The 24,513-nt window shown below is 39.1% G+C and overlaps 1 protein-coding gene across 7 annotated transcripts; it reads left to right on the forward strand.

Moving 5' to 3' along the window:
• The first annotated feature begins 1,691 nt into the window (after window positions 1-1,691).
• On the forward strand, window positions 1,692-21,809 carry LOC105049774 (MACPF domain-containing protein At4g24290-like). 7 transcript variants are annotated; one of them, XM_073262110.1, is made up of 9 exons: window positions 1,692-2,067; window positions 2,215-2,697; window positions 8,102-8,340; window positions 9,145-9,346; window positions 10,645-10,713; window positions 10,836-11,022; window positions 18,839-18,912; window positions 19,627-19,722; window positions 20,743-21,807. In XM_073262110.1, exons 2-9 carry the CDS (start codon window positions 2,437-2,439, stop codon window positions 21,421-21,423), a joined length of 1,809 nt encoding a protein of 602 aa, XP_073118211.1. In that variant the 5' UTR covers window positions 1,692-2,067; window positions 2,215-2,436; the 3' UTR covers window positions 21,424-21,807. The 7 variants fall into 7 exon arrangements, with proteins under 7 accessions (XP_073118211.1, XP_073118212.1, XP_073118216.1 ...); XM_073262111.1 differs by having other exon boundaries at window positions 1,692-1,934; XM_073262115.1 differs by having other exon boundaries at window positions 19,627-19,793; window positions 20,743-20,906.
• Window positions 21,810-24,513: the final 2,704 nt, after the last annotated feature.

Below are 24,513 nucleotides of genomic sequence, written 5' to 3' on the forward strand. Positions count from 1 at the left end.
TGACTTATCTCTTTGACGTGTGCGATAGCTGTCCATCCTAATAAGATAAGATTTGGCATAATCATCTCCCCTGATCTCGCAGGAGCATTTAAGGACTGAATTATCTTGTCTATTTGGCATGTCTAATGGCCCGACAATCTCGAGATCATGCAATCTTACAGCTAATGACCCAATTATTTGACATTCTTCTATATAAACAACCAGAGCCCTGAGGACCCATGTAAGTTTAATTGAATCCCTCTCAGATAACTCATTGCTGCTTCTTTATTCTCTGTTTTTCTGATTGAGCATTGGAGGTCCTTGCCGGAGCCACAACCTCTGATTTGGGACTTGTTTTGCAAGTCGCTTCAGCACCAGCACCATCGCCGAGGTCTTCAGGTGTCCGTCCTTCGATCCTGACTGATTTAAGCAGCAACACCCTCCTTTCTCCTCTTCTCTTTTCTCTTCACCCACTTCTCTTCCTCCTCTCAGTCCACTCATAAACCCTTCATCTCCATTAGACTTGATCATGGATTGACCTTGGGCCCAGAAAATATCAGATTTTATATAACCAGACCAGAAGCCCGATTAAATATGGATAGAGTTTAGATTCGAGGTTTGCCCATGATCAACTCTAGTCTCCATGGTGGCTCCCTCCAATTTCTTCCCTTTCTCGTGGTAACTCTTTCTTCCTTCCTCCTCTTTCTTCTCTCCCATTTCTCCTTCTCTTTCAAGCTCGTCCATGAGCCCTCCCTCTCTACCTCCATTATTCCTTACCGATGACCTCTCTTTCTCCTTTCTCCTATCCACTTCTCTTTCTCTTCTTCTAGTCTTGCCCATAGGCCCTACCCCTCCATAACGACTTCTTCTACTTCCCCCCTTCCTTATTGGCGACCCATCTTTCTTCTCAACCCTTTCTCCTCCTTATCCTTCTCCTCAAGTCCGTCCAAGAGTCCTCTTCTTCCACAACGGTTCTACTTATCTACGTCTCTTTCTCGTAGGCAATATCTCCTTCACCCTCTCCTTCCTCCTACCCTTTCTCTTTTTTGTCCTCTAATCCTGCTCATGAGGCCTTCAACAATATTCTCCTGTTAAGACGTCTCTCTCCAGCTCCACTTCTTCCTCACTGGCAATCCATTATATATAAACGAAGATATTTTCATCCGCTGAAATGAAAAGCTAGCATTATTTATTAAAAAATATTTTAAAAATTTTAAAAATAAATTTAATATTTTTAAAATAAAAAATATAAATAAAATTAAATTAAAATTAAAAAAAAACTCCCATAATTTATTTAATTACTGTAGTCTTTTAATCCTCCTGCCACCTTCCCGCACCGGCTCCCCTGCCCCAATCCACTTCGCCCCTGAATCACGTCTCATGTCGCCTAGCTTGGTTTACTCTAGATGAGCGACGTTATTTTGCCGCGGAGATGAATTTTGTCCGCACACAAAACGTACGGACGGACGCGGGTTGCCCGGCATCTCTATTAATGCCGCCCTGATCCAGAAAACTGGCGTTACAAAATGGCGGTTGAGATTCGCCAGGTGGCAGCACGGACGTACGGATTCTTTTCGCATAAAATCAATTATGCATTTAGTGCCCATCAACACAACGACATATTACCTCGAGGATCACAACATGGTCAACCTCGAAGAGCAGCTCAAAAAAGTGCTCACGTCTAAACGAACTATAAAAGGAAAGAATGCATCCAGCCGAAAGGGAGAGGGAGAGTTAGCGCGCGCTAGGCCGCGGAAATCCGCTCGCCTCTCGCCCTCTTTCTCTCTTCGATCGGGGGGCGGAAGAAAGAGTGTTGTTTGGGCTCCATAGATTCTAGACTTTGGAGAGAACGATGGGATTTTGAAGTGTTTCTTTTATGTTTGGTTTGGTGCATCGTACCGTGTGCGTCGAGCTGCTGTTCTTTGACTCTTCGGAGTCGTAATCGAGTAGCTAAGGTAATTCTTCCTTTCGTGTTTGGTCATCGAGAGCTTCACAAGAGAGAGAGAATTATTATTTAGCTCAAGAGCTATTGAGCTTGGCGATTTCATCGATGGATTTCAGTTCATGTGGGAGGAATCTAGGGTTCCTGTAAGTTAAATCAGTAAATTTGGTAATCTAGAATTTGATAGTCTTCTTTCCTTTTGAATGGATTCGAGCTGAGTACTTGTAGTTCTGGTGAGTCAGATACATATAAAGTGAACCTTTGTTTCACCATTTTGTGGAATTTGAACACAGGTTTCTTTCGGAGAGGTGCATGCAATCGTGGTTGCTTGGTAATGTGTTTGGCTGCTAGATTTTTTCTGAGAAATAGGGTTCTGATTGACTTGATAGCAACTCCAGAGCTTCTCTTATGCAAGTTTGTGTCTTGCCACGAACGGGTGTTGCTCGATTTGCTGATTTCTGCTGCCGTCAGTTTAAGTATATCAAAGTTTTGGGTTTTCACTGAATGTTCAAGAAATGGCACTGAAGGCATCACCGCTAGAAGCTGCTGAGATTGCGATTCACTCGATTGGGCTAGGGTATGACATAGCTGATGACATCCGGCTCAAATATTGCAAGAGGGGCTCACCGGATCCTTGCCTGATTGAGCTCAGTAACGATGAAGTTCAAGAAATTGTTCTTCCTGGTGGTATTTCCATCCCCAATGTTCCGAAGTCCATTAAATGTGATAAAGGAGAGAGGATGAGGTTCAGGTCTGATGTTCTCTCTTTTCAACGGGTACGCATTTTTTTTTCCTCCCTACTTTCTGTGAGCTGTAAAGTTTGATCTTTTTCCCCATTACTTCAGTAGGCAATTTATTACATTATTTGCATTCGCTTTGTGTGACTTTGCATTTGTTTCCACTGTAATGCATTTGTGATGACAGGATATGTTGCCAAGACTTTAACGAAGCAAACTTTAGGCCAAAATATTTGCGAATTTGTCTATTTTTGTGCTTTAAGCAGAAGTATAGTTTTGGTGTTCAAATTTTTATTATAAGGGATTGCTTAGATATCCATGTTTACTAGAAGGATGATCTTACAAGGTTATTGAGTAAAAGTTGAGTACATATGTGTACACATCTAGATATTTTGCAATCATACATGCAGTCAATCCAATTCGCAGCAAATCATTCATCAAGTATATATCCATTAAATTGCTTAAGTGTACCCAATGCAGTGCTTTAGGTATTCGCGAAAAAGCCATTGAGTTGCTTAAATGATATGGAGAAGGGACTAAGTATTAGGATAGAAATGTCAAACAATTTGATGATCAAACTTGATATGCTTTTACTGTTATCAAGGACTTGATGCTGTGCTATTTGGATAGGTTCAGCTACCATGATATAGTCAGCGGAAAATCAAGGCAATGTTTACATCAAAATTAAAATGTAAATTGCATATAGCCCAGTGGCTGCTCTTCCATAGTAAAGCTAATGTAGACTTCTGTTGAATAAGTTCCTTAAGGTGTCCCCTTTAGTAAGCAAAATTAGATGAATCTCAGTCCAAAGAATTGCTAATTCTGTACCAGACAAGCATTTTGTTTAAATTTAGATGTGTACTTCTGCTGAGTCAGCTAGTCCTCATGCCACTTTGGGATACGTCGGTTGCCTGTGGTTGTCAAACCAGAGGTAATCACATACCAATTTGCTTTTGTACTGGCTTTGTCCGGTTGCTCTTCAAGTAATAAAAAAATTATTTGTGACATTGATGATGCAAAAGAGTTCCATAGAACTTTGTTAAATAGAGTTCTTTTCAGATCAGCTGCAGATTTGAGGATTTTATTTCTGTTTACTCTGTTCAGCAGAAATGTTTGCAGCAAAAGTGGGGAAGTAAAGAGAGACAAAAGTTAGAAGACGACACAAGAGAGGGAAGGGGCATGTCAGATATTGAAGAGGAAAAAGAAGGAAAAGGGAAGAAGTATGACTCCGTATAGAACCTTTTTAAAAACAATAAAGCAAAATCTAAACCAGCTAGCAATTACTTATAAATGTGACCAGCCAGCTATCCTCCCTATCCTTTAGAGTCCTTGTAGTACTTAATAAACCAGAAAATAGTGCTGAAATTCTGGGCACTCATAACTAACTTCTTTGGCGGTCCAGTGCATCTTCACTAGTTGGCTTGAAGTAACAAATGTCTCCCATGGTTGTGTTCCCAGAAAGCATTAAAAAACAATCATTGAAGATCAGCAAAGTAAATCTTATCCCAATCTGGAAAGCACCCAGGTAAGAGTTAAAATGGTAAGTCAAGGCTCAATAAAGGGCCAGTCAAATCTTTTCTGGCTAGCTTTTCTATGACCTGCGAAGGCTGGCTATGGTCCCATGTATTGTCTGGCCTTTTGTTGTCCTTCACCTCACCAACTTAGAGAAATCAGTGAAAGAGATAAAATAGAGGATAGGAGTCAAAAGACGAAGGTGGTTACTTAATTTTGTTCATTCCCCCCTTATTTTGTTCATTCTCCACTCATTGTTAATTTAGGAGAAATATGGCCTCTTTGTTTCACCCGCAAGAGCTCCAAAATACAAAACTATTTCCATGTGCATATGCTCGAGAAGCTCAACTCTTACATTTTAGATGAGAAAATGTGAGTGCAGCTAACACTTTCAATTTTCACTTGCTAAACCATTATTGAGGAGATTTATTGTCACGCCCCGACCTGATGGCCCAAGTTAGGCATGTGACAAACAGCTGTGCATCCCTAAGGTTTAACCCCATAGGATATGCAAGGCCTACCTTCACATTTGTACATATTCATATCAATCTCAAGCAGCGGTAATAAAAAACAAATCTCTAACACATTTATTCAATAAAAATAGTTCACCGATGACTAATAAAGATGATTAGCATAAAATCCAAATCAACATTTATTCAAAAAAATAAAACTAAGCAAAAGTCGTCTAAAGTCTCCTCACTGCTCAGTCCCAAGCTTCATATGCTTTTCTGGATCTGAAAAAAAAAGGATGGAGCTTTACAGGCTCACTAATTTACCAATATCTCTAAGGGATCAAGCACAACATAATTTTTTTTCTAACATAATAATTTAACAATAGTAAGATATATATACCAATATATATTTTTTTTTCAAAGCATGCCATGCACAACAGTAAAATATAAAATTCTCTTAGTCTTGGGTGACTACGACTATGATCAATCTTGTGATAAGATCTAAAAAGGACTAGTCCTTGGATCAAAATACACGATCCATCAACATATGCCAGTGATTAGCCCCAACTAGCTAAGCCTGAAAAAAACTAATTCTAATTCACATGGCCACAATTAACCCCATGATAGGGTAAAGAAACTAATTCTGAAACAAACATGCGATGCATCAGCATGTGCCAGCGATTAGCCTCGACTGGCTGGATTCGAAAGAAACTAGTCTCTAACGCATGCCTAATGATCAGCCACATTGGCTAGTTCTAACTTATAGTTAACTAAAGAGTTTTTCTCATGATTTTTTTCAAAATTAATTTCTCATCACATAAACATACTATTTCCATGTCAATATCAATTAAATTTTTCATAGTTTGTAAACTAGAAAAATTATGCAAGCATAATACCATGCAATAATAGGGCAGAAGGATCATTTTATTCAAAATTTGTGACTATGCAAGGGTGACACTATACTTGATATGTAATTTTTGAATTACTTTTTAAGCTTTCTTGATCTATAATTTTTGAATTACTTTTTAAGCTACATTTTTTTTTCCATACTTTCTAATTTCTAAATATTTTAATAATTTTTACAAATTATAATTTGGATATACATGAAATACATTAGTAAAAATCTTAGAGATAAATGGGAACTTACAATTGATTGATCGGATATGAAATTTACGATCTTTGACTCAACTCGATCTCTAGATTCGGTGCTATTTCGACGTTGAAGGCTCCGGCATAAGCAATTTATAATTTTATTAGCCTTCAATTCGAAGAAAAACTTGAGTGAAGAGAGAGACTCTCGGTTTGGCTTTGGTCAGGCCTAATTATGGGCCCGGTCTTGGTGGTCTGAACTGATCATCGGGAGATCAATTGACCTAATCGAATTGGGTCTTGATCTCTTTTCCCCCTCCCTCTCTGCCTCTCTCTCTTTCTTCTTCCCAAGCTAAACCAAGGATCTCCCTATGGCTTTCTAAGGGAGAACAAAGGGAATGAAGATGAGGGGTGGGGTTGGCAATGATGGGGCTAGAGCGGTGGACAGTGGTGGTGGTTCACTGTCCACAAGGGAGCCAAGAGATAAGAGAAAATGGGTGTTGCCCTAAGTTACCTTGATGGTGGCACCCATGGCCAAAAGGAGAAACATGCAAGAAGACTCACTGGAGGGGGCAGTGGTCGAGGGTCGTGGCTAGCATTGCCAGTTCCCAGTGGCAAAATAAACCCAAAGCTCCCAGGGAGAGGAAAATAGGGGAATTTGAGAGGAAAAGAGGGAGTTTCGGATGATTAAGCTTAGTTGCAGCAGCCGACGGCTGTCGATGGTGAGGAAGAAGAGAGAGGGAGTTGGAGAGGGATTCGGTGGTGGCTTGACCATAGGGGAAGTGGGGTTTAAAAAGAGGAGATTTTGGATAGGATTAGCTTGGTTTAATGATGGATATGACTGGCCGTTTGCTGGTTGTAACCACCCCCAACGGCTGACGGCCATTCCACATTGGCCGCGACATCCGTTCCAACCATTCTCATGGCCTTATTCCTTCCTATGGCAAGGGATTGGGTAGGGGATCATGCTTCCCCTCTTCCAATTCATATATTTTTTTGAACTTTTGAACTGAAGTCGGCAAGGCTTGTCAACTTCTATCCAAAACAGGCCCAATTGGACCGGGCTTCACACATATCTATATGTCTGTATGTATGTGTGTATGTACACACACATTACATACATACATACATACATATATCTATATGTCTGTATGTATGTCTATGTATGTATGTATGTATGTATGTATATATATGTATGTATGTATGTCTATGTATATATATGTATGTATGTATATATATGTATGTATGTATGTGTGTATATGTATATATATATATTGGTGGGGGGGTGGGGGGGACTATCTCTGTGACATATAGAAAGTTGTAAAAAGTTTTTCTATATTATGAAGTCAATTTCTATATCTATCTGTTGAACAGTCAAAAACTAAACCACTGTGACTCCTGGTTTTACAATTAAATTGTGTAATATTGATTGCATAGGAAATCAGAGATCTTTAACACTTGTTATGCATGAGTTTATTTATTTGTTGCCTATATTCCATGAAATCTATATTAATCCATTCAATCTAGATTTCTTTACATCTTTCATTCGATTCTAGATATTTAACATTTTAGTTCAATAATTATTCTCTGAAAAGAATTAATAGACTGATTGGTACTCTCCATCTTAACTGCATTGGTTGGTTTGTAATATTTGTAAAGCATCGGTAACTTTTGGAAACTGTTGCTTGAAGTTTCTATATACCAGTATCATTACAAGTGATCAATTAGTTACAAATACCACTAAAAGTTGGTGCACTAACCTAGGCGGACTTAAAAAACTGTTGAAAACTTGATTTTTCCCACTTAGTAATGGTGCATTCTGGTGTTGTGTAAATGGTTGCCTCCATCCAAAATGATGTTAGAGAGCATGAATCATTAAAACCACTTCATTGTACAAGTAGCCTGAATGGTATATTGTGTTAATATTGTAATAGCATAAGCAGGAGCAACTATCTTGTTGTTCTTCATGTTGATCATTTTCTCAAGAGTCATTTTATATCTTGAATCTGATGGCTGTTCAGCCATAAGTTGCACCATTTGAACTGCTATATGCAAACAATTCCTGATCTAGGTTATTGCACTAATTTTGGTTTAAAAATAATGGATAGTACAATTTTCACTTCTGTAACTGTTAACATGATACATCATGGTTATAACATATTGAAAGCTAATAATTTTAGTATTTGATATGGCTCTTCTAAGGGCTTCATGCCTGAGCCTTTTTGCTTGTGGATGATTAGACTGGTTGATCAGGTTGGGGGCATGGATAGGAATCAGCTTTGGTTGAAGTTTACATCAACTACCATATCAAAACTGATCGAATGATCTCTTTTAGAGTTGAGAAAAGAACTCAATAATTTTGTTTCTGATGTTTATGAAATTCTTTACAGATGTCTGAGCTTTTCAACCAGAAGCTATCTTTGTCAGGAAAAATTCCTTCTGGCTTGTTCAACCATACGTTTGAATTTTCAGGCTGTTGGCAGAAAGATGCAGCAAACACCAAATCTCTTGCATTCGATGGATGGTTTATTACCCTATACACTGTTGCCTTAACAAAATCTCAGATCGTCCTTCGTGATCATGTTAAACAAGCTGTTCCATCATCGTGGGATCCTGCTGCCTTGGCAAGGTTAAGTTAACTAAGAAGCAAAAGACTGAGTTCATAGTTTATGTGTGATTGCACAAGGCCCAAAATTTTCTTTAAATATGAGAACTTTTATTTTTTATTTATGCTCTTAATGTATTGTGATTTGATTTCATTCGCTACATAGGTAAGTTATTAAGTTTTACATCACATATCCATTTGATTATGTTTTTGTTTCTTGTGAAACATTGCTTTTTATGCAAACGTTCTTGCTGCTGTCTTGACATAATTATGCAAATCCATAGGGTTTTCTTTTTTTTCCTCCTTTTGCAGCATATCATTGCATTAAAGAATAAAATATTTTGTTTAGTGTCTTGATATTTTTAAAATAATAAAATATTTTGTTTAGTGTCTTGATATTTTCTATAGTCAATTATTTGTATCTTTTATAAATTCAAATTAAAGATCCATAACTACTAGCTTCATGGCATTACATATCCATTTGATTATGTTTTTGTTTCTTGTGAAACATTGCTTTATATGCAAATGTTCTTGCTGCTGTCTTGACATAATTATGCAAGTCTCCATAGGCTTTTCTATTTTTTCCTCCTTTTGCAGCATATCATTGCATTAAAGAATAAAATATTTTGTTTAGCGTCTTGATATTTTTAAAATAATAAAATATTTTGTTTAGTGTCTTGATATTTTCTATGGTCAATTATTTATATCTTTTATAAATTCAAATTAAAATCCATGACTACTAGCTTCATGGTATTCACATTTCTTTTTTGTTGATCTCATTCACCATAGAATGCTGATGACCATTCCTGCTCTTATAATAATTTGCAGGTTTATTGAAAAGTTTGGCACCCATGTTATTGTTGGTGTGAAGATGGGAGGGAAGGATGTAATTTATATGCGGCAGCAACACTCATCAAATCTCCAACCAATTGAAGTTCAGAAGGGGTTAAAGGACATGGCAGATAAGAGGCTTCCAGATGTGAATGGGCAGTATGGCATGAATGCTGATGAAGCATATGAGAAAGATAAGGTATTTTTTTTTCTCATTGGCGTCATTTCTTCTATTCGTGCATGGTGAAATTTCTTATTGAAAAAAAAAAAAAAAGAATATCACAAATGACAACCTCTAGAAAGGGAACTCGACAATTGTTATGATAGAGACAATGATCTTTAAATTAGTTGATGCTGAAGTGTCGACAAGCTCATGAAGTCGGCCAAGATATCTGTCTTATACTATCTAGTAACTTTTGGATTAGAATACCATATTATGGGAATTTAAGAAAGGATGTTTCTCTTTACATACTGTGTGTAGATAAGTTTGAGGATTTAAGATTGTTCAGCATATTGCATCTCTGACTTTTACTGTTTGGAGCAAGATTTGTTGTCTTGGTATCGGACCCCATGCCAATAAAATCCCACTATAGTGCTGGTATGCGGTATAGCTATGTCGGTGCAAGATGGTATGGCGTGCCAGTATGGTACGGCCCATACCGTCCGGTATAGTATGGCCTGTACCATCTGGTATGAGGTGGCACAGCAAATGCTGATCTAGAGCATTCTAGCACAAGAAGAACGTAGCCTCAGATTACCATAACTGATAATCTGTTTTTTGATATCATATTTTGATTCTATATTAGATGATTTTCATATCTTGGTGCTATCTAAACTTGCAAGTAAGAATCCTGTTTCCAGTACATATTTTCATTTCTCTATCCTATAGATGCATAGTGGTTACCTGACAATCACATGCAATTTCACTTAGAAGGGATATTGTGGATTTATTATTTTAGTTCCAAAAGTTTTCTAGGTTGTCCCTAGAAATCTTCATGCTTTCCTGTCTTGACATTTTAAATTTCTAATAATGCTTCCTAGACTCTTTCCAGTACTAGAACTGTCAAAGGTTGCATGATGTCATGGTTGCATGTGCTTAAATTGTGTAGTCAATTGAGTGTATCTCCCCGCTTCCTAAGATGACCAGGATCCTCCCCATAGTACTGAAAAAACTGACAATAATACATGGAAGGTGAAGGCATCAGTGACCTCAGGCCAGACAGTGTGCTGACTGAGTGTTACAACTCTACCCATGTGCACTGTTGTTTTGTATGATTTTCATTTTAAAATATATTTACACTTTGTGTTTCAACAATGTTTCCTAATTAGATTTCCTCAGACACGTTTTTATTATTTATTAGATTTTTTACCACAATTTTCGTTTGATATCACTGACAACATGATCTTTAAGCCTTAATCTCGCTACCAGTCATCCAATATCAATCTAGGAGATTTCCTCTCTGCACTACTAAACTGTTCACCTTGTTTTTTTGGCAGGTTGATCATAGAGAGCGACGTCTGAGGTTTGTAGAGTCCAGTCCATCAAGTTCTTACTCAACAAAGGAGGTATGATTTGTAGGTAATTGTTGTCCTGGTTACCCAGTTCCTTTCTGTTATTTCAAAAAATTTTGACATAAGCCAGACTTATATACTGCATCCTTTCATGATTTCCTATTTTTTAATCTTAGGATATTATGAAAATATTCAAAAGGCGAGGGGGAAATGAGAATAAGGATTTATCACATTATGAGTGGTTGCACAGCGTCCAGTCAGAACCTGATGCTATCTCAATGTCTTTTGTACCGATCAGTTCTCTCTTGAATGGAGTTCCCGGCGGTGGGTTCTTGACCCATGCCATCAATCTATATCTGCGCTGTAAGTACTGTCATTTTCCCTTGAAAAAAATGTATCTGCTGTCATTCTCAGTCTGACTTCAGTTGCATCACTCTATGTGCTAAGGCCAGCTATGCATTTTTGACCCTTCCCCTAATAGTTTGAGCTTTTGGGTCTAGTGGTACATTAACAAGGTATCGGAGCCCAAAGTCATAGGTTTAAATCCCCATTTAAATCAGCTTTACCTGTTTATTTTCTCGATTCTTTTCCTCGCTTGATCATTCTTCGCTGAGTCATTCTTGTCGCTCTTACCTTGAGTCATTTTTAGTTCATTTATGTCTTCACATCCATGGTACCTGGGCTGCATGGTAGGTGGGGTGTTAAGGCCAGATATGCATGGTTGACCCCTTAATAGCTTACGCTTTTGGGGTCTAGTGGTAAGTTTAACACCATCATTTACTTCCATGTGACATGGTCACCCACTCTGGATTTACACAAGTAACAGCAAACATTTATAAATCTGTAACATGAATTGTCAATTATTTATTTTCAGTCAACATGGTGCTTTCTGAGTAATCATAATTACACGACATAGTCAATGTTAACAAAGACTGCAGGCCAGTTAAACTTCTGAATGGAGTCTGCTGGACAATTTTATGCTTTATCATTCAGAAATTGATTTAATTGTTGAGCAGGATTATAGATCAAGATATCACCTTTGCTAACAGTATCACTTTTTCATTTTGGCTTGTGTATTAGCTCTGTTTAAGATGCACTAGAGATTATTTTCCATCAATTTTGAGAGTTTACAGAAAACGAACTTAAATGAGGTAGAAAAGCCATCATTTTATTGAATGTTGAGTAGGAGATATAAGCTATTAAGCATATTTGTTTGTTTATTGTGCAGAGAGAAAAGTACCCACAAACTGGTTTAAAGATATTTCAACGATTTCATGTTCCTTCCCAACTTGAAATATATATTTCGAAATGTTAAGGTCATCAGAGTTTAAAGTGAATACGTGACTGGAATTTGTGTTTCCTTTCAATGGAATTATTCACATGAATATTCTGTGATTATTCTATTATCAAGAGGCATAGATTAATTTAAGCTACAGTATTTTATTCATCGTTCTCGGTTTCTACTATATATAGTGAAACTTGGGCAATTGACTAAACAGTCCATTTCTGGTTTCATTTTGTACCTTTCAGTTATCAATTCTGAAACAATAAAAAAAAAAAAGGAAATTTTGCTTTGGTGCCTCAAAAATTCTCTTTTTGGCATATTTACCCTTAAAAAGTAAAAACTGCACATATTCCCCTCTAGAAGTCTAAAATTTGCATGTTCACACTTCTATCATGATGCGTTCACTTTTGTTTGATCGTAGATAGGTGGGTTAACACAATCGACTATGTTGGCCTAAATAAATCTTGAGGAGTCACATCTGAAATTTCATGCCAATGATAGGTACATACTTTTCACTTTATGAGGGGAAAGGAAAAGTAGTCAAGCAATCTTTAAGTTTAAAGTAGTTACGCAGTCTTCTTTTGCCTCTTTTTTTAGGAAGGCAGGTGAAATAGGGGCTTATCGGGGTTAGGATTGGTGGAGAGGCAGCTCTTTTCTTGTACTCTATCCTTTTTGATTATAGTGGAATCTTTGCTCCATTGTGGTGGCCCCAGCCTCTCTAGGACATTGATATACCCATCGTAGGGGTGTCCAAGTGACTAGGAAAAAGAAAATTAAAACTAAATTAGGTTAGGTAGGTGAGGAAGACTAAAGTTGTTCTAAAAATTGAAGAAGTAATTGCAATGATACTAACTGAGAATTTTGCAAGCTAATATGTGAAAATAAACTATTCTAGCAGAAAATGAAAATTATGCTAAACAAAAGAAGAAAGGAAAAAAGACTAAAGATCTTTTCTAACATGCTAAGCTTGAGACCAAATCTCTCCCATGAGCCCCACTGAGTCTTCTGCGCCCTCTAGGATCACAAAAGATTAGAAATTGTTGAGTGTGGTTTGAATTTTGGTGTGATCCGGTTTATCATTCGATCCGACTATTTTGAGGACGCGATCCTAGCATATTTTTCATGAGGTCTATGGTGGTACAGACTTGACCTATTTTTTGGACTTTAGTTGACTCGTTGGAGCATTTTAGTCTTTTTTCGTTGTTTTAGGGGTTGGTGGCTATATATTGTAATCATGTCTTTTGTTATTTGAGCAGCCACTGTAGAGATTATTACTCATTCTTTTTATACTCCATCTTCTGATATAGTAAAATTTCTCTCCATCTTTCCCTGTGGAGGCCAAACCACGTAAATCAGTGTGTTTTACTTTCTGTGCGTGATTGCTTGTTGTTATTTCAGATTTCATACTAATTAATGGATAATCTTGCAATGGAAATCATGCTCTCCAGCAGTACCAGAAAATTCTTAGGCTCTCAAAGTATGCTCTTGCAAAGGTTCAAAGCTCCTTTTATTGACATTCAATGATTTCTTGATAGATTCTAGCCCTAGAGGCTAAGGGGTTTATATAGGGCCTTTAGGAGTTGCCTGGAGCTTGTGTATATAATATGGGACTAAAGGGATTAGCGAAAAATTGCTTAAAAACTTGAGAAAATTGAGTAAAACATGACTCATGGGACCCTTCAGATGGTCAAGGTTGTGTTGTTGGGAGGCATCGGATGCCAGTTAGTATGTTATCGATATTAAACAGACAAATAGAGATTCTCCATCACTTGACTCCCTCCTTCTGCAGTCTCAGACCATATGATGCCAAAAATATGGCATTGAATGTGTACTAATGTTGGGTATCTTATTGTTGGTTGATCCAAGCCTGTAAAATTGAAGGATGCGGTGCATTTAATGCAGCAAGTCCAGGCCCTTTATCTTGGAATGTGAAACCCTAGGGAGTTGCTATTCAAATGACTGTGGTCTTACCCATGGGTTGTCTAATGCCAGCTGTCTACAAGTTGTTCATGTTCGGTTTGGGTTTGGCCATATTGATATCTTAACTTCAAAAATATCCGGTCATGTATTTTGTCACATGTTTGGACCATTTCTTCAAATTATTTGATGCATCAAAAATGCTACATCATGAACTATGAAACAAAAAAAATAATGATATAGAAAAATAAAAAATATATCTGAAAGAGGATACCTATTCAACTATTACCTTCATTACCTAAGCATCCATCCAATCAAAAGATTTTAAGAGCGAAAATAAATCCTATGAGGATCAAGCTCGGTATAAACATTAAATTGCAACTAGTATATTGTAAAATGATGACCATAAATCACATAGTTATGAATTTGGTGGAACAAGATGGATTACAATATATGTTTTTGAAGGTACAAATTTAATTAGGGGGGGTTTTGGGTTTTTGGTCATGTATCTACCCAAAACCAAACCGATCCAGTGAGACTTGGGTCTAATTTCGAAATCCAAACCAAACCATATAGCTTATTGGGTTCCTTATTCATACCCAAATCCAATGTTTCGGTTGGTTTCAGATCTGGTTTGCAGGTTATCAGCCTCCATTGGCACCTCAATCATCAGATCTCCATTGAGTTTTGAGTTTAATGAATGCTACAAATCAGGTTTCATCAGATTGATGGGGCAGCAATCTAACATAAATGACTCTTCTGTGATATGCATAAAGCCTGAATTCGTCATGAAGTTTCAAAGCTGCCACCTGATAACGTGTGAAGATAAGTGCTGGTTGGCCATGATATTTGGCAATGGGAAGTGAACCAACAGCATTCACGTCAAGCTCCATTCACCATACCAGGGCTCTATTGGAAGCTTCACCTACATATGGAATCATTTAGGGAACTCAATGCTTCATAAACAGCCATGATAGCATGACCGCTGTTGATGTATGAAGTTCTAGAAAGAGCTGATGAGAAGCAAAGCACAGCCAACAAATTCCATGGGAAGCAAGACTTGGTTTTTGAAGTTAAAAAGCCAATAGACCTTATGATCGATGAAAAGTGGCACATTTAGACATGATCCAGTGGGCTTTTGAAGGCATAACAGCCAACCGAATTATGAAGAACAAGAGCCAACTGGATACTTTTAGAAAAAAGAAAAGAAGCAAGAGATCTATCTTTGTTGATGATTCAACAAGGAAAACCCCTTGCACAAGGCTTGTAATAAAAGAGAGAGATTAAAAAACTAATGAAAACATTTAAGCTAGCCCTTGCCAAACTGGTTAATTCGAGGACTTTGGTTTCATATGTTTGTATTATGGCACATTTGCATGAACTGGGTCTTCTTTCAGTCAGTATCTAAGCCTGGTTAACATGCCTAGGCTCGCTTTTCTATCCATAATTACAAGGGATCCTAAGCCTATTTCATGTACAGCAAAACTTAAGCTTCACCTTGTTTATACCTTTATGGCTCAAATCCATGTTAATCTTCCTGGTTTTAGGCTAGTTCAATGGACTTCAATTCCAGACCAATGGACTTCAATGCTGGCTTGGTTCACATCCAGCAGGTGTTAGGAGTCTTCTTGGAGCATGTTTATTAATTTCCACATTGCATTTTGATGAACTTTCATCTGCATGCATTGACATACAGGATCGCCTCTTTTGGGATATGAATATAGATATGCACTTATGCATGCTTTTGTATTCTCATGTGCATATATAAAGGATAATTCAATCGTATCTCTCTGACATGTCAGTACCCCTATGAATCCTACAATGGATGGTGTGGGACGAGATTTGGCCACAGATTGTTGGAAGGCTACATGATTATAATATGTCACATTAGAAAAACCATTAAGGGGAAATGAGAGAAAGTGAGCTGGGGAAACATCGGGGCACAGAATAACTGCACCAACTGATGTTTATAGTGAACAGACTTATGAGTCATTGAAACTGATGCTTCAAGTATCAAGGCATCCCTGTAATGTTTTGATTATTTTGGGAAGGAAAAAGGAATGGGTACATTGGAAGAACAAAACTGTCATTGAAATGCTGCTGGTTCTGGCCCTACTACAGCTATGACATTTTGAGGCAATGCAAATGGGACTGTCATCAAAGGATAAGGGCCAACAAGTTTGATGACCATGTGATCTCTGGCTTATGGGGAAGAAAATTCAACAGGCTTTGTTGAGAGAGATGGCTTTGGTTCATGAAGAACGAGAGCCATGGTTCTAAAACCTTCAAGCTGCAACTTGAGATAGAAACAGGGCCTTATATCAGGATAAAAAGAACCATGGTTCTATTAGTCATTGCTTGAATGGAAAATAGCTGTACCTTTTAGATCTATGAACCATACCTCTGTAAATATATGAGCTGTAGCTCAACATGCAAAGGAGCCATAGCCATATCTCTGTAAGTATATGAATTGCAGCTCGAGATAACGAGCCATAGCTCTATAGATATATGACCTGTAGCTCAAGATAAAAAGTTGTAGTTCTAAAGAATGTAAGGCACACCTGGCGTAGCTATGGAAGAGGTGGAAAGATCAGATGAGAGAGTTTGGTGGGAGAAGAAGAGGGGAAAGGCAGAAGTCATGGGGTATTCGAGTGCTTGCTATCTCTGTTGAGTCTTGAAAATATTATATTTGGGAGGAAGAGAGTTGAGGGATGAGAAATGGGTTAGTTTGAGAGATTGGAGGGTGAGTGGGGAGCACGCTAACTTGGTCATGGGGGCACAAGAACTTAAGGGTGCATGGTAAGAGAGAGAGTTTAAATATCTTGTCGTGATAGTTTGAGGGGTCATGCAAAGAGCGTGAAGGAGTTAGAGAAAATATTGGATTAGGAGAGAGAAAAGATGTCAAGAACCTTAAATTGTTCTGCTTCCTTTTTGTCCTGGCCCTGTTTTCAGCTTGGCTTGCGACTCTTTCCTTCAATGGTTGGCCTAAGAGATTAGGCATTGGCAGCCACAGGTCAAATCCAATTTGATGATTTATCATGATGTGGTTAAGTGAGGTTCTCTATATTTGGGTATGGACCAATACGGTTAATATTGAAGATAGCCTATAAGGCTACAAATATGATGCGAGGCTTACATAGTGTGCTGCCGTAGCTTATGAAGCTAGAACTGGCGTGATAAATTGGTGCAGGCCCACACATATATTGTTCCTTTCCCTTGTTCATATCACGTTCATTGATGATTGGATGGTAGCATATTTGATAGATCCCATAATAATAGCACCTCTGGGATGCGCCTCAAATGACATGGCATAGATCGTTTGATAATATGGCATGGCATGCATCAGATTGACTCATGTAGTGATGTAGGGTGATAGATCCTAGCATCTGATCAGCACATTGATTGTTCAATTAAATCAAATCCAAAATGACCTCAAACATCTAATCATCTCAACCTCCTTTAACAACTGAAAGCAGATGTTGGCATCATTCCTTCCATGCTTGCTCCTGTTGATCTCCCTCAATAACTCTGCAACAATCTCCCTCAATGAATCAATGCCAGTGTTGTTGTTTGTACTTTCATGCCTGCCCCCTTGCTTACCTTGGTATCCCTTGATGACTCAATCCCGGTATGTCTTTGTTTTCCAACGGTTTCTAGATAGGAAACAAACTCAGCCTTACAGTAGGAATCACATTGGGCTAGGAAACTATCCAGCAAGGAAAGATAAGATTGACTTGGCCAAATAGTAGGAGGTGATGAAGAAGACAAAGTAGCTGCAGGATCCCAGTGGATAGATTTTTGTTGTGCAGGTGATCTACTCATGGAAGGTCTGCATTTCCTTATATAACATTTGATTCGTCACTGACCCCACCATGCTCACAGTCTCCACTATTGCTGCTGCAGCCACTGCTGCTGATGCTGTTTCTGCAGGTGTTTGTCTCTATGAGAAAACAGTTAGAGAGGTCATAGGCAGAAGTGACCTCATTGAGGCCATCAGCATTAAGGAATTGAAGAGCATCAATGCCATCATTATAGAGGGCGAGGAATTGGTGCATGGTGGCTAAGCAATAGTTGATGAAAGTGAAAATGATGGTTTGAGCAACAAAGGCAACTGCAAAGGGCATTGCGGACGACAAAGGGTGGAGGGGAAGATGTGGCTACTGCCATATATGGCAAGGGGGCATTGGTGGTTGTCAGGGAGGGGATGAAGAGGCAGAGCCAGATGTTGGGGTGCACACTGAGCAAAGGAGTAGACATGGGAGGAGGGGGAAGATGGGAAGTAACCTTTCATACCTATCACCTTTACCTATAGAGAGAGTTTTTCATGTTCACCTACCACATGGCAGACCTACACACATGTGTAGGCTTCTCTCACCCCTCTTTGAATCGCAGTTTGTTTATTGATTAGGATTGTTGTCGTCATCCTACCATGTTATTTTTCTTTGGTCTTTTTTGTCTTGCATCTCAAGTTAAAAGAAAATCCATGTGCATTTTTTAATGAGCTGCAAGCTATTTAGGTAGATTTCTTGGCTTTAAGGAGACTCGAAATATGATTCTCATGCACCCAAAGCAAACTTTCAGGCTGATTTAGTTTAACTATTGCTAAATGAGTAGATTTGATCAGACATTTATTTAGTTCAGCTACTGCTAAATAGAACTGCGGTAGGTTTTGAATGTGGTTTTGTTATTGCTTTTGCTTTCGAAGCTGCGGACTACTTGTCCGTTATCCCCAGCAAACTTGTTGGATCCAGCATAGTATCTACTAGGTGTTTTTATGTGTTATTTAATATCTATAATACCATATATCTCAGTGTACTTCACTAAATGATCTACTAATTCTGTGTTTTAAGTTTCCATGTTGGTGACTACATTTCCATGTACCATGTACATATATTTTGTCATCCATCTCATTAATGAATGGGCCATACATATTATATATTGTTCTTATTCATGACCCTTCCTCAATTTGCACCATAGCTTTCATTGGCATTACATCACAAGATGGAGCTGAGGGACTAACTCGCAAGATTTTGTGTCATACCATACAACGAGTATGTGCTTAATCTCACTTCTGAGGTTGTACACTATTATGCAGAAGTAGTCAAAATTGATGTAGATAGCAAGTTATCACAATGTCTTGCACATAAAACAACCTTCATGATGGATGGTACGTATCATGGGCAAATTCTAAGAATGTAGACCATATTGTCATTGCAGTGGTTAGCAAATAGAGATCTAGAACCCCATTCACAAGTGTTCTTTAACTGCCTATTCACTAGGATTATGCATAAAATTAACCTGCATTGATGATGGATATCTATTATTACCTAAGTGTCCACACCACTTTTATATCATCGTCATGATCTGGCTACTTCTGCTGTTCATTAATTGAGTGCATTTTGCATTCTTACCAACAATTTTTCTTCGGGTAATAGGAGGGGCTATGCTTCTTGGTAATGTGAAAGGCTGTGTTGTCTGGACCTCATTTTTGCATAATGACATATGCTCCTGCATGGGAGAATTGTGAGGAATATAGGGGGTATCAAAAAATTTTGCTTTACACTAATAAGGTGTCAAACAACTGATTTAAATTTTACATCCAAATCAAGTTTTTCACTAAAAGCTTTTTGAGCCCTGCTATATCATGGCTAAACAATGGAAATTAAAATTTGTTACCCACCACATCGAATGCTGTATCATGCTTCCTCTGTTTTACTGCTGACTTGTGCTTAATCTGAGCTGATCATATTTTTCTCTATTTACAGATAAACCACCAGTTACAGAACTTCATCAGTTTTTGGAGTTTCAGTTACCAAGGCAATGGGCCCCTATTTTTGGTGACCTTCCCCTTGGACCTCAACGTAAGCAACAGAGCGGTGCATATCTACAGTTCACGTTCATGGGTCCTAAGCTTTATGTCAATACTAATGTGGTAATGATTTAATTTTATTGACTCTGGAGATCATTCTCTTCTTGTGTTCTATTTTGTGGTTTTAGTGGTGAATATTGGTTGTTTTGCACGTATAGGCTGTTTTCATTTTTTAACTTTCAAAAACATCACTAGAGAATTTCTCATGCAAATAGAGTAACAAACATCCTTCTCTACATGTGCCCTCGTTAATGCAGTGTGAGTTACATATTACTCAAGATGTCAGGGAAAATACTCCTACATTTAAGACCAGATAAAAATGTTCTCAGACTTGGTACCCTCGTCTGGGAGAACCAGGAGATTGATCAACTTAAGAATTTGGTAAATGGCTCACTCACATTCATTCGTGGCCTGTGTACGTTACTCACTCCTTGCTTGATAGTTAAATTCAATCGTGTGATTCCATCTGACAGAAAACTAAGGGTTGCAAATTCCTATTTTAACATTAAGGAGCTGCCTGCTGAGGGGGCTATATTTAAGCATTAACCATGAATGATTATGATGAAACTTTAATGGAGAGACTGTCCTCATCTTTTGCTATTCATGACATTCAAATTTGTTGGATTGGATTTTGAGCTAAAATTTGTGATCTGACAAAGTTGATGTGCATGGAACTAGTCAAATGGCAAGTGGCGTCTATTTTTAAGGTAAAATCCATTAATCCTACACCTTGTGGATGTGATATGATGCAAACTGTAGCTTTTCTGAAATTTGCAATGCAGTTCCAAGTAGTTCCAGTTCTGCAGTAAGATATAACCTCTTGCTGTGGTATATTATTATCGAATGAGAATTAGAAAACAGTGAAACACCCTCAAACTAAAAATCATAGTAGAGCCTGTTATAGCCGTTATATCTAATTGATAATTCACATTCACAAGCTCTACTGTTCCAGCTATGGATACCACATAATGGGTTTTGCTTCATATAGGTTTCTGAGTCAGCTCTGATGCAGGTTGATGCAGGCAAGAGGCCAGTGACTGGCCTTCGCTTGTACTTGGAAGGGAGGAGAAGCAACAGATTAGCAATCCATCTCCAACATCTCTCTTCTCTTCCTAGAATCTTTGAGCTCCAGGATGACCCCACCAACAGCTTCTCTTATGAATCACATGATCGCAAATACTATGAACCTCTTCAATGTAGACACTTTTCCCACATCTGCACTGCCCCTGTTGAATCTGGTGACTTCTCTATCGTCACTGGGGCTCAGTTACATGTAGCGCACCATGGCCTCAAGAAAGTCCTTTTCCTTCGCCTCCACTTCTCAACTGTTACTAATGCTACGCTGGTCAAGAATCCAGAGTGGGAGGGATCTCCTAGTTTGGCCCAAAAATCTGGCATCATCTCAACACTGATCAGCACCCACTTTACTGCTGCCTTCCAAAAGCAGCCACCTCGGCCTGCAGATGTGAACGTCAACTCAGCAGTGTATCCTGGCGGACCTCCAGTTCCAATACAGACTCCAAAGCTTCTTAAATTAATTGATACAACTGAGATGGTGCGGGGTCCTCAGGTTATGCCTGGTTACTGGGTGGTCTCTGGCGCAAAACTGCATGTGGAGCGGGGTAAGATCTCTCTGCGTGTTAAGTACTCACTTTTTACAGTTTGTTTGCCCGATGATGAGTATATGGAATAGAAGGTTAAAAAGAGAAGTTGGAAGTGGAGTGAATGAAAAATTTGGTGTCAAACGTAAGTATTGTTTGTATGCACAGTAAAACAGAAAGTCGTAGGAAGAGATTACTGGAAATGGTTGGGTGGAGTCTCTAGGGTTATATGATGTATAGGGTTGGTATGATTTACCAGAGTTTCCAAAAGTTTTTTTTTCCCCTCTCATGATATACATCCATGTTGCTTGGGTGGTTTCCTGTACTTGGGTTATATCTTTGGATGCAGTAATGCATCTATTGCTATTTCTCTTAATATCTTGTAAATTGTTTAGCATTTCTGGAAAAAAAAAAAAGACATAATCTTTGGTAAGCAAATAAGATTTTTTTTTCCCCTTACGAAATTCTGCAGAGCTCATATCTACATCTTAATTTTCAGCATTCATGGAAGTTGTCTTGGTCGCAATAAAATTCACTGAGTGTTGGTATGGTCATGCCTAAAACAAAAACTTGGAGCTGTCCTATGTGGTCTGGGTTGGAGTTTCCTCTATCTCATGTTTTTCCTTTTAACTAGCCATGCAGGGATGGAGGGTGAATCACCAAATTGTCTTGTTGAGATTGAGTGAACTGAAAAGAGCTGTCATTTGTTACCTCCAAATGGATCGTCTGTGTAAATTATATATCAACAAAGGCGTAATAACAAGTGGTGGTTGTATGAAACCTCGTTATTTGAACTGAAAATTAATTTTCCAGCCAGAGTGAGATTGTATTTGGGAACAAAAAGGAGGCTTTTTCTTTTTCCTTTTCCTTTTTTTTTTTAATGATGGACTTTTGGGTCGAAGATGACTGTCAAGCAATGAGCTCCCAGATACACTAAATGCTATAAATCTTAGCGAACGGAGAATTTGACCACAAGTGGCCGGATATAACACAAACAAAGAAAAGGCCTATTGTCACTAATGCAAAATTAATCCTTTGTGACTTTTTATATTTCTTATTGCCATACTAGTGTTTAGCACGTGCATCGAAGTGAGAAGTTTGGATGATCATGGTATGTCCATCATATAATCACATTTTTGTTTTGGTAATACCATTAGAAATCTTGACTTTCTCGAGAGAAAATGATGGTGCGAAGGTATGATATCTTGGGTTTATTTGGAAGTTTGATTCGGTATTATATGATTTAGCTAATTGGGGCTTGAAGTACATGAGAAAGAGATGTGAAGTAGAAAAAATCTCATAGATTTTTTTTTGGACTTTTATTAAATCCCATAGCCTTACATTTCCATCACTCTTCATGTTTTTTTTTTTTTTGAGTTACCATGTAATGGCATGAGATAGATGAACAACGGATTGTTTGGGAGTTCAATGTTTTGTAACAGTGATGATTGCTTGATATTAGGAATCACTAATTATATCGCACATGAATCACATGAACTCTGGGAAAAAAAAAAAAAAAAGGAAAAACGCACGCGCACGCGCATATATATATATATATATATATATATATATATATATATATATATATATATATATATATATAGACACACACACATACAAATGCATTAATACATACATACACACACGGACACACATACAAAAGATATTTTGGTTTAGAAAAGAATCAGTATGTGAAAAAAAAGTGAGGCAAATGATATGGAAAAGAGAACACGAAGGAAAATAACATCTCAAATCATATGAAAATAAGGAAAAAAAATGTCAATTTACTCATCAAAATTTTTAGAGGGCATAACTTTACACCCGATGTTAGAATATCTTCAAAATAATTTAGAACTGGTGGGTGCGCATTTTGGTTAGAAATAGATTATAGATGTGTATTTAGGTGCTTGCATACATACAAGGGCTAGGGTTGATTGGAAGAGGATCTCCTGGACTTAAGATCAATGAAAATGCAATCCCTGAGCATCAATAGTAAGAAGCTGTCCAACCTACCAAAAGTTGATCACTCCTGTTGGGAATACCGACCGACCCCGCTCGCGCCGACTTATAATCGGACCGACCGACCGACCGACCGACCGACCGACGGAGCGACCGACCGCCCGACCGACGGAGAGACCGACCGCCCGACCGACGGAGCGACCGACCGTCCGGCCGGCCGACCGATCGATCGGCGGACGCCATCACCGGCCGATTAACGGTCCTCTACCGACTGTGGATATGCCGGTCGGGCAGACCTTTTTCACTCTCCGGGCCGACTGAACCCGGAAGTCCGATGGCCGACTCTCGCAACATGCCCGGCTGACCATCAAGGGGGCCCGAATCTCCACCCGACGCCACACGGGTGGCAACCGACCTGGGGTCGGTCGGCTCCTCCGATCGCCGTACAGCCGCTAGAGCCTGTCAGCCCTGACAGCGACATGCGGCACTGCCACCTAAGGGCATTATCCCGCCTAGGGCATTGTCAACCCTAGTGATTTGACAGCCCCACGACGGTGTGACACTTTCACGGCGACTCTGACAGTCTACAGTGAGTTGACAATTCCTCAATTGTCCGCGCCATTAATGACGGTGCCATACCACACTCCACTATATATATATCGGGGAAGGCAACAGTGCAGGAGGTCTTGGAAACAACAGGCTTGCTCTCTCTCTCTCTCTCGTCTCTCTCTCGATTGAGCTCTCTGTCTTCATTTCACTGTTGCCCAGTCACCTCTCTGACTTGACCGTCGGAGGGTCCCCGCCGGAGTCACCACCGGTCTGTGTGGACTTCCTTTTTTGCAGGCGCTCGTTCCCGGCGACCAGGCGACGAGGGGATTGGCCGCAACAGATTGGCGCGCCAGGTAGGGGGGAAGCCTAGTAGATACTAATGACAAAGACAAGAGCCCAACGATCGAGGGTTACAGGGTCGGCGAGGCGCTCTCCCGCCGGGAAGAGGCCTCTCCGTCACCCTCCGCGGCGGAACCCAGCTATCCGCACCCGCGGTGACCACGGAGGCGCAGATCGCGGTAATCGTACGGCAGATGACCGTGCTGACGGATGCGGTCAAGAGCCTCCAGCAACAACCGACGGCACGTCCGGTGCCCTCCAGAAGCAGCCGCCGACGCCCGCGCCGATCTCCGTCGTCTCCGTGCGAGCGCCTGCCACAGCGCTCCCACGGAGAG

Source organism: Elaeis guineensis, chromosome 8 (assembly GCF_000442705.2).
Source record: "Elaeis guineensis isolate ETL-2024a chromosome 8, EG11, whole genome shotgun sequence".
Taxonomy (NCBI): domain Eukaryota; kingdom Viridiplantae; phylum Streptophyta; class Magnoliopsida; order Arecales; family Arecaceae; genus Elaeis; species Elaeis guineensis.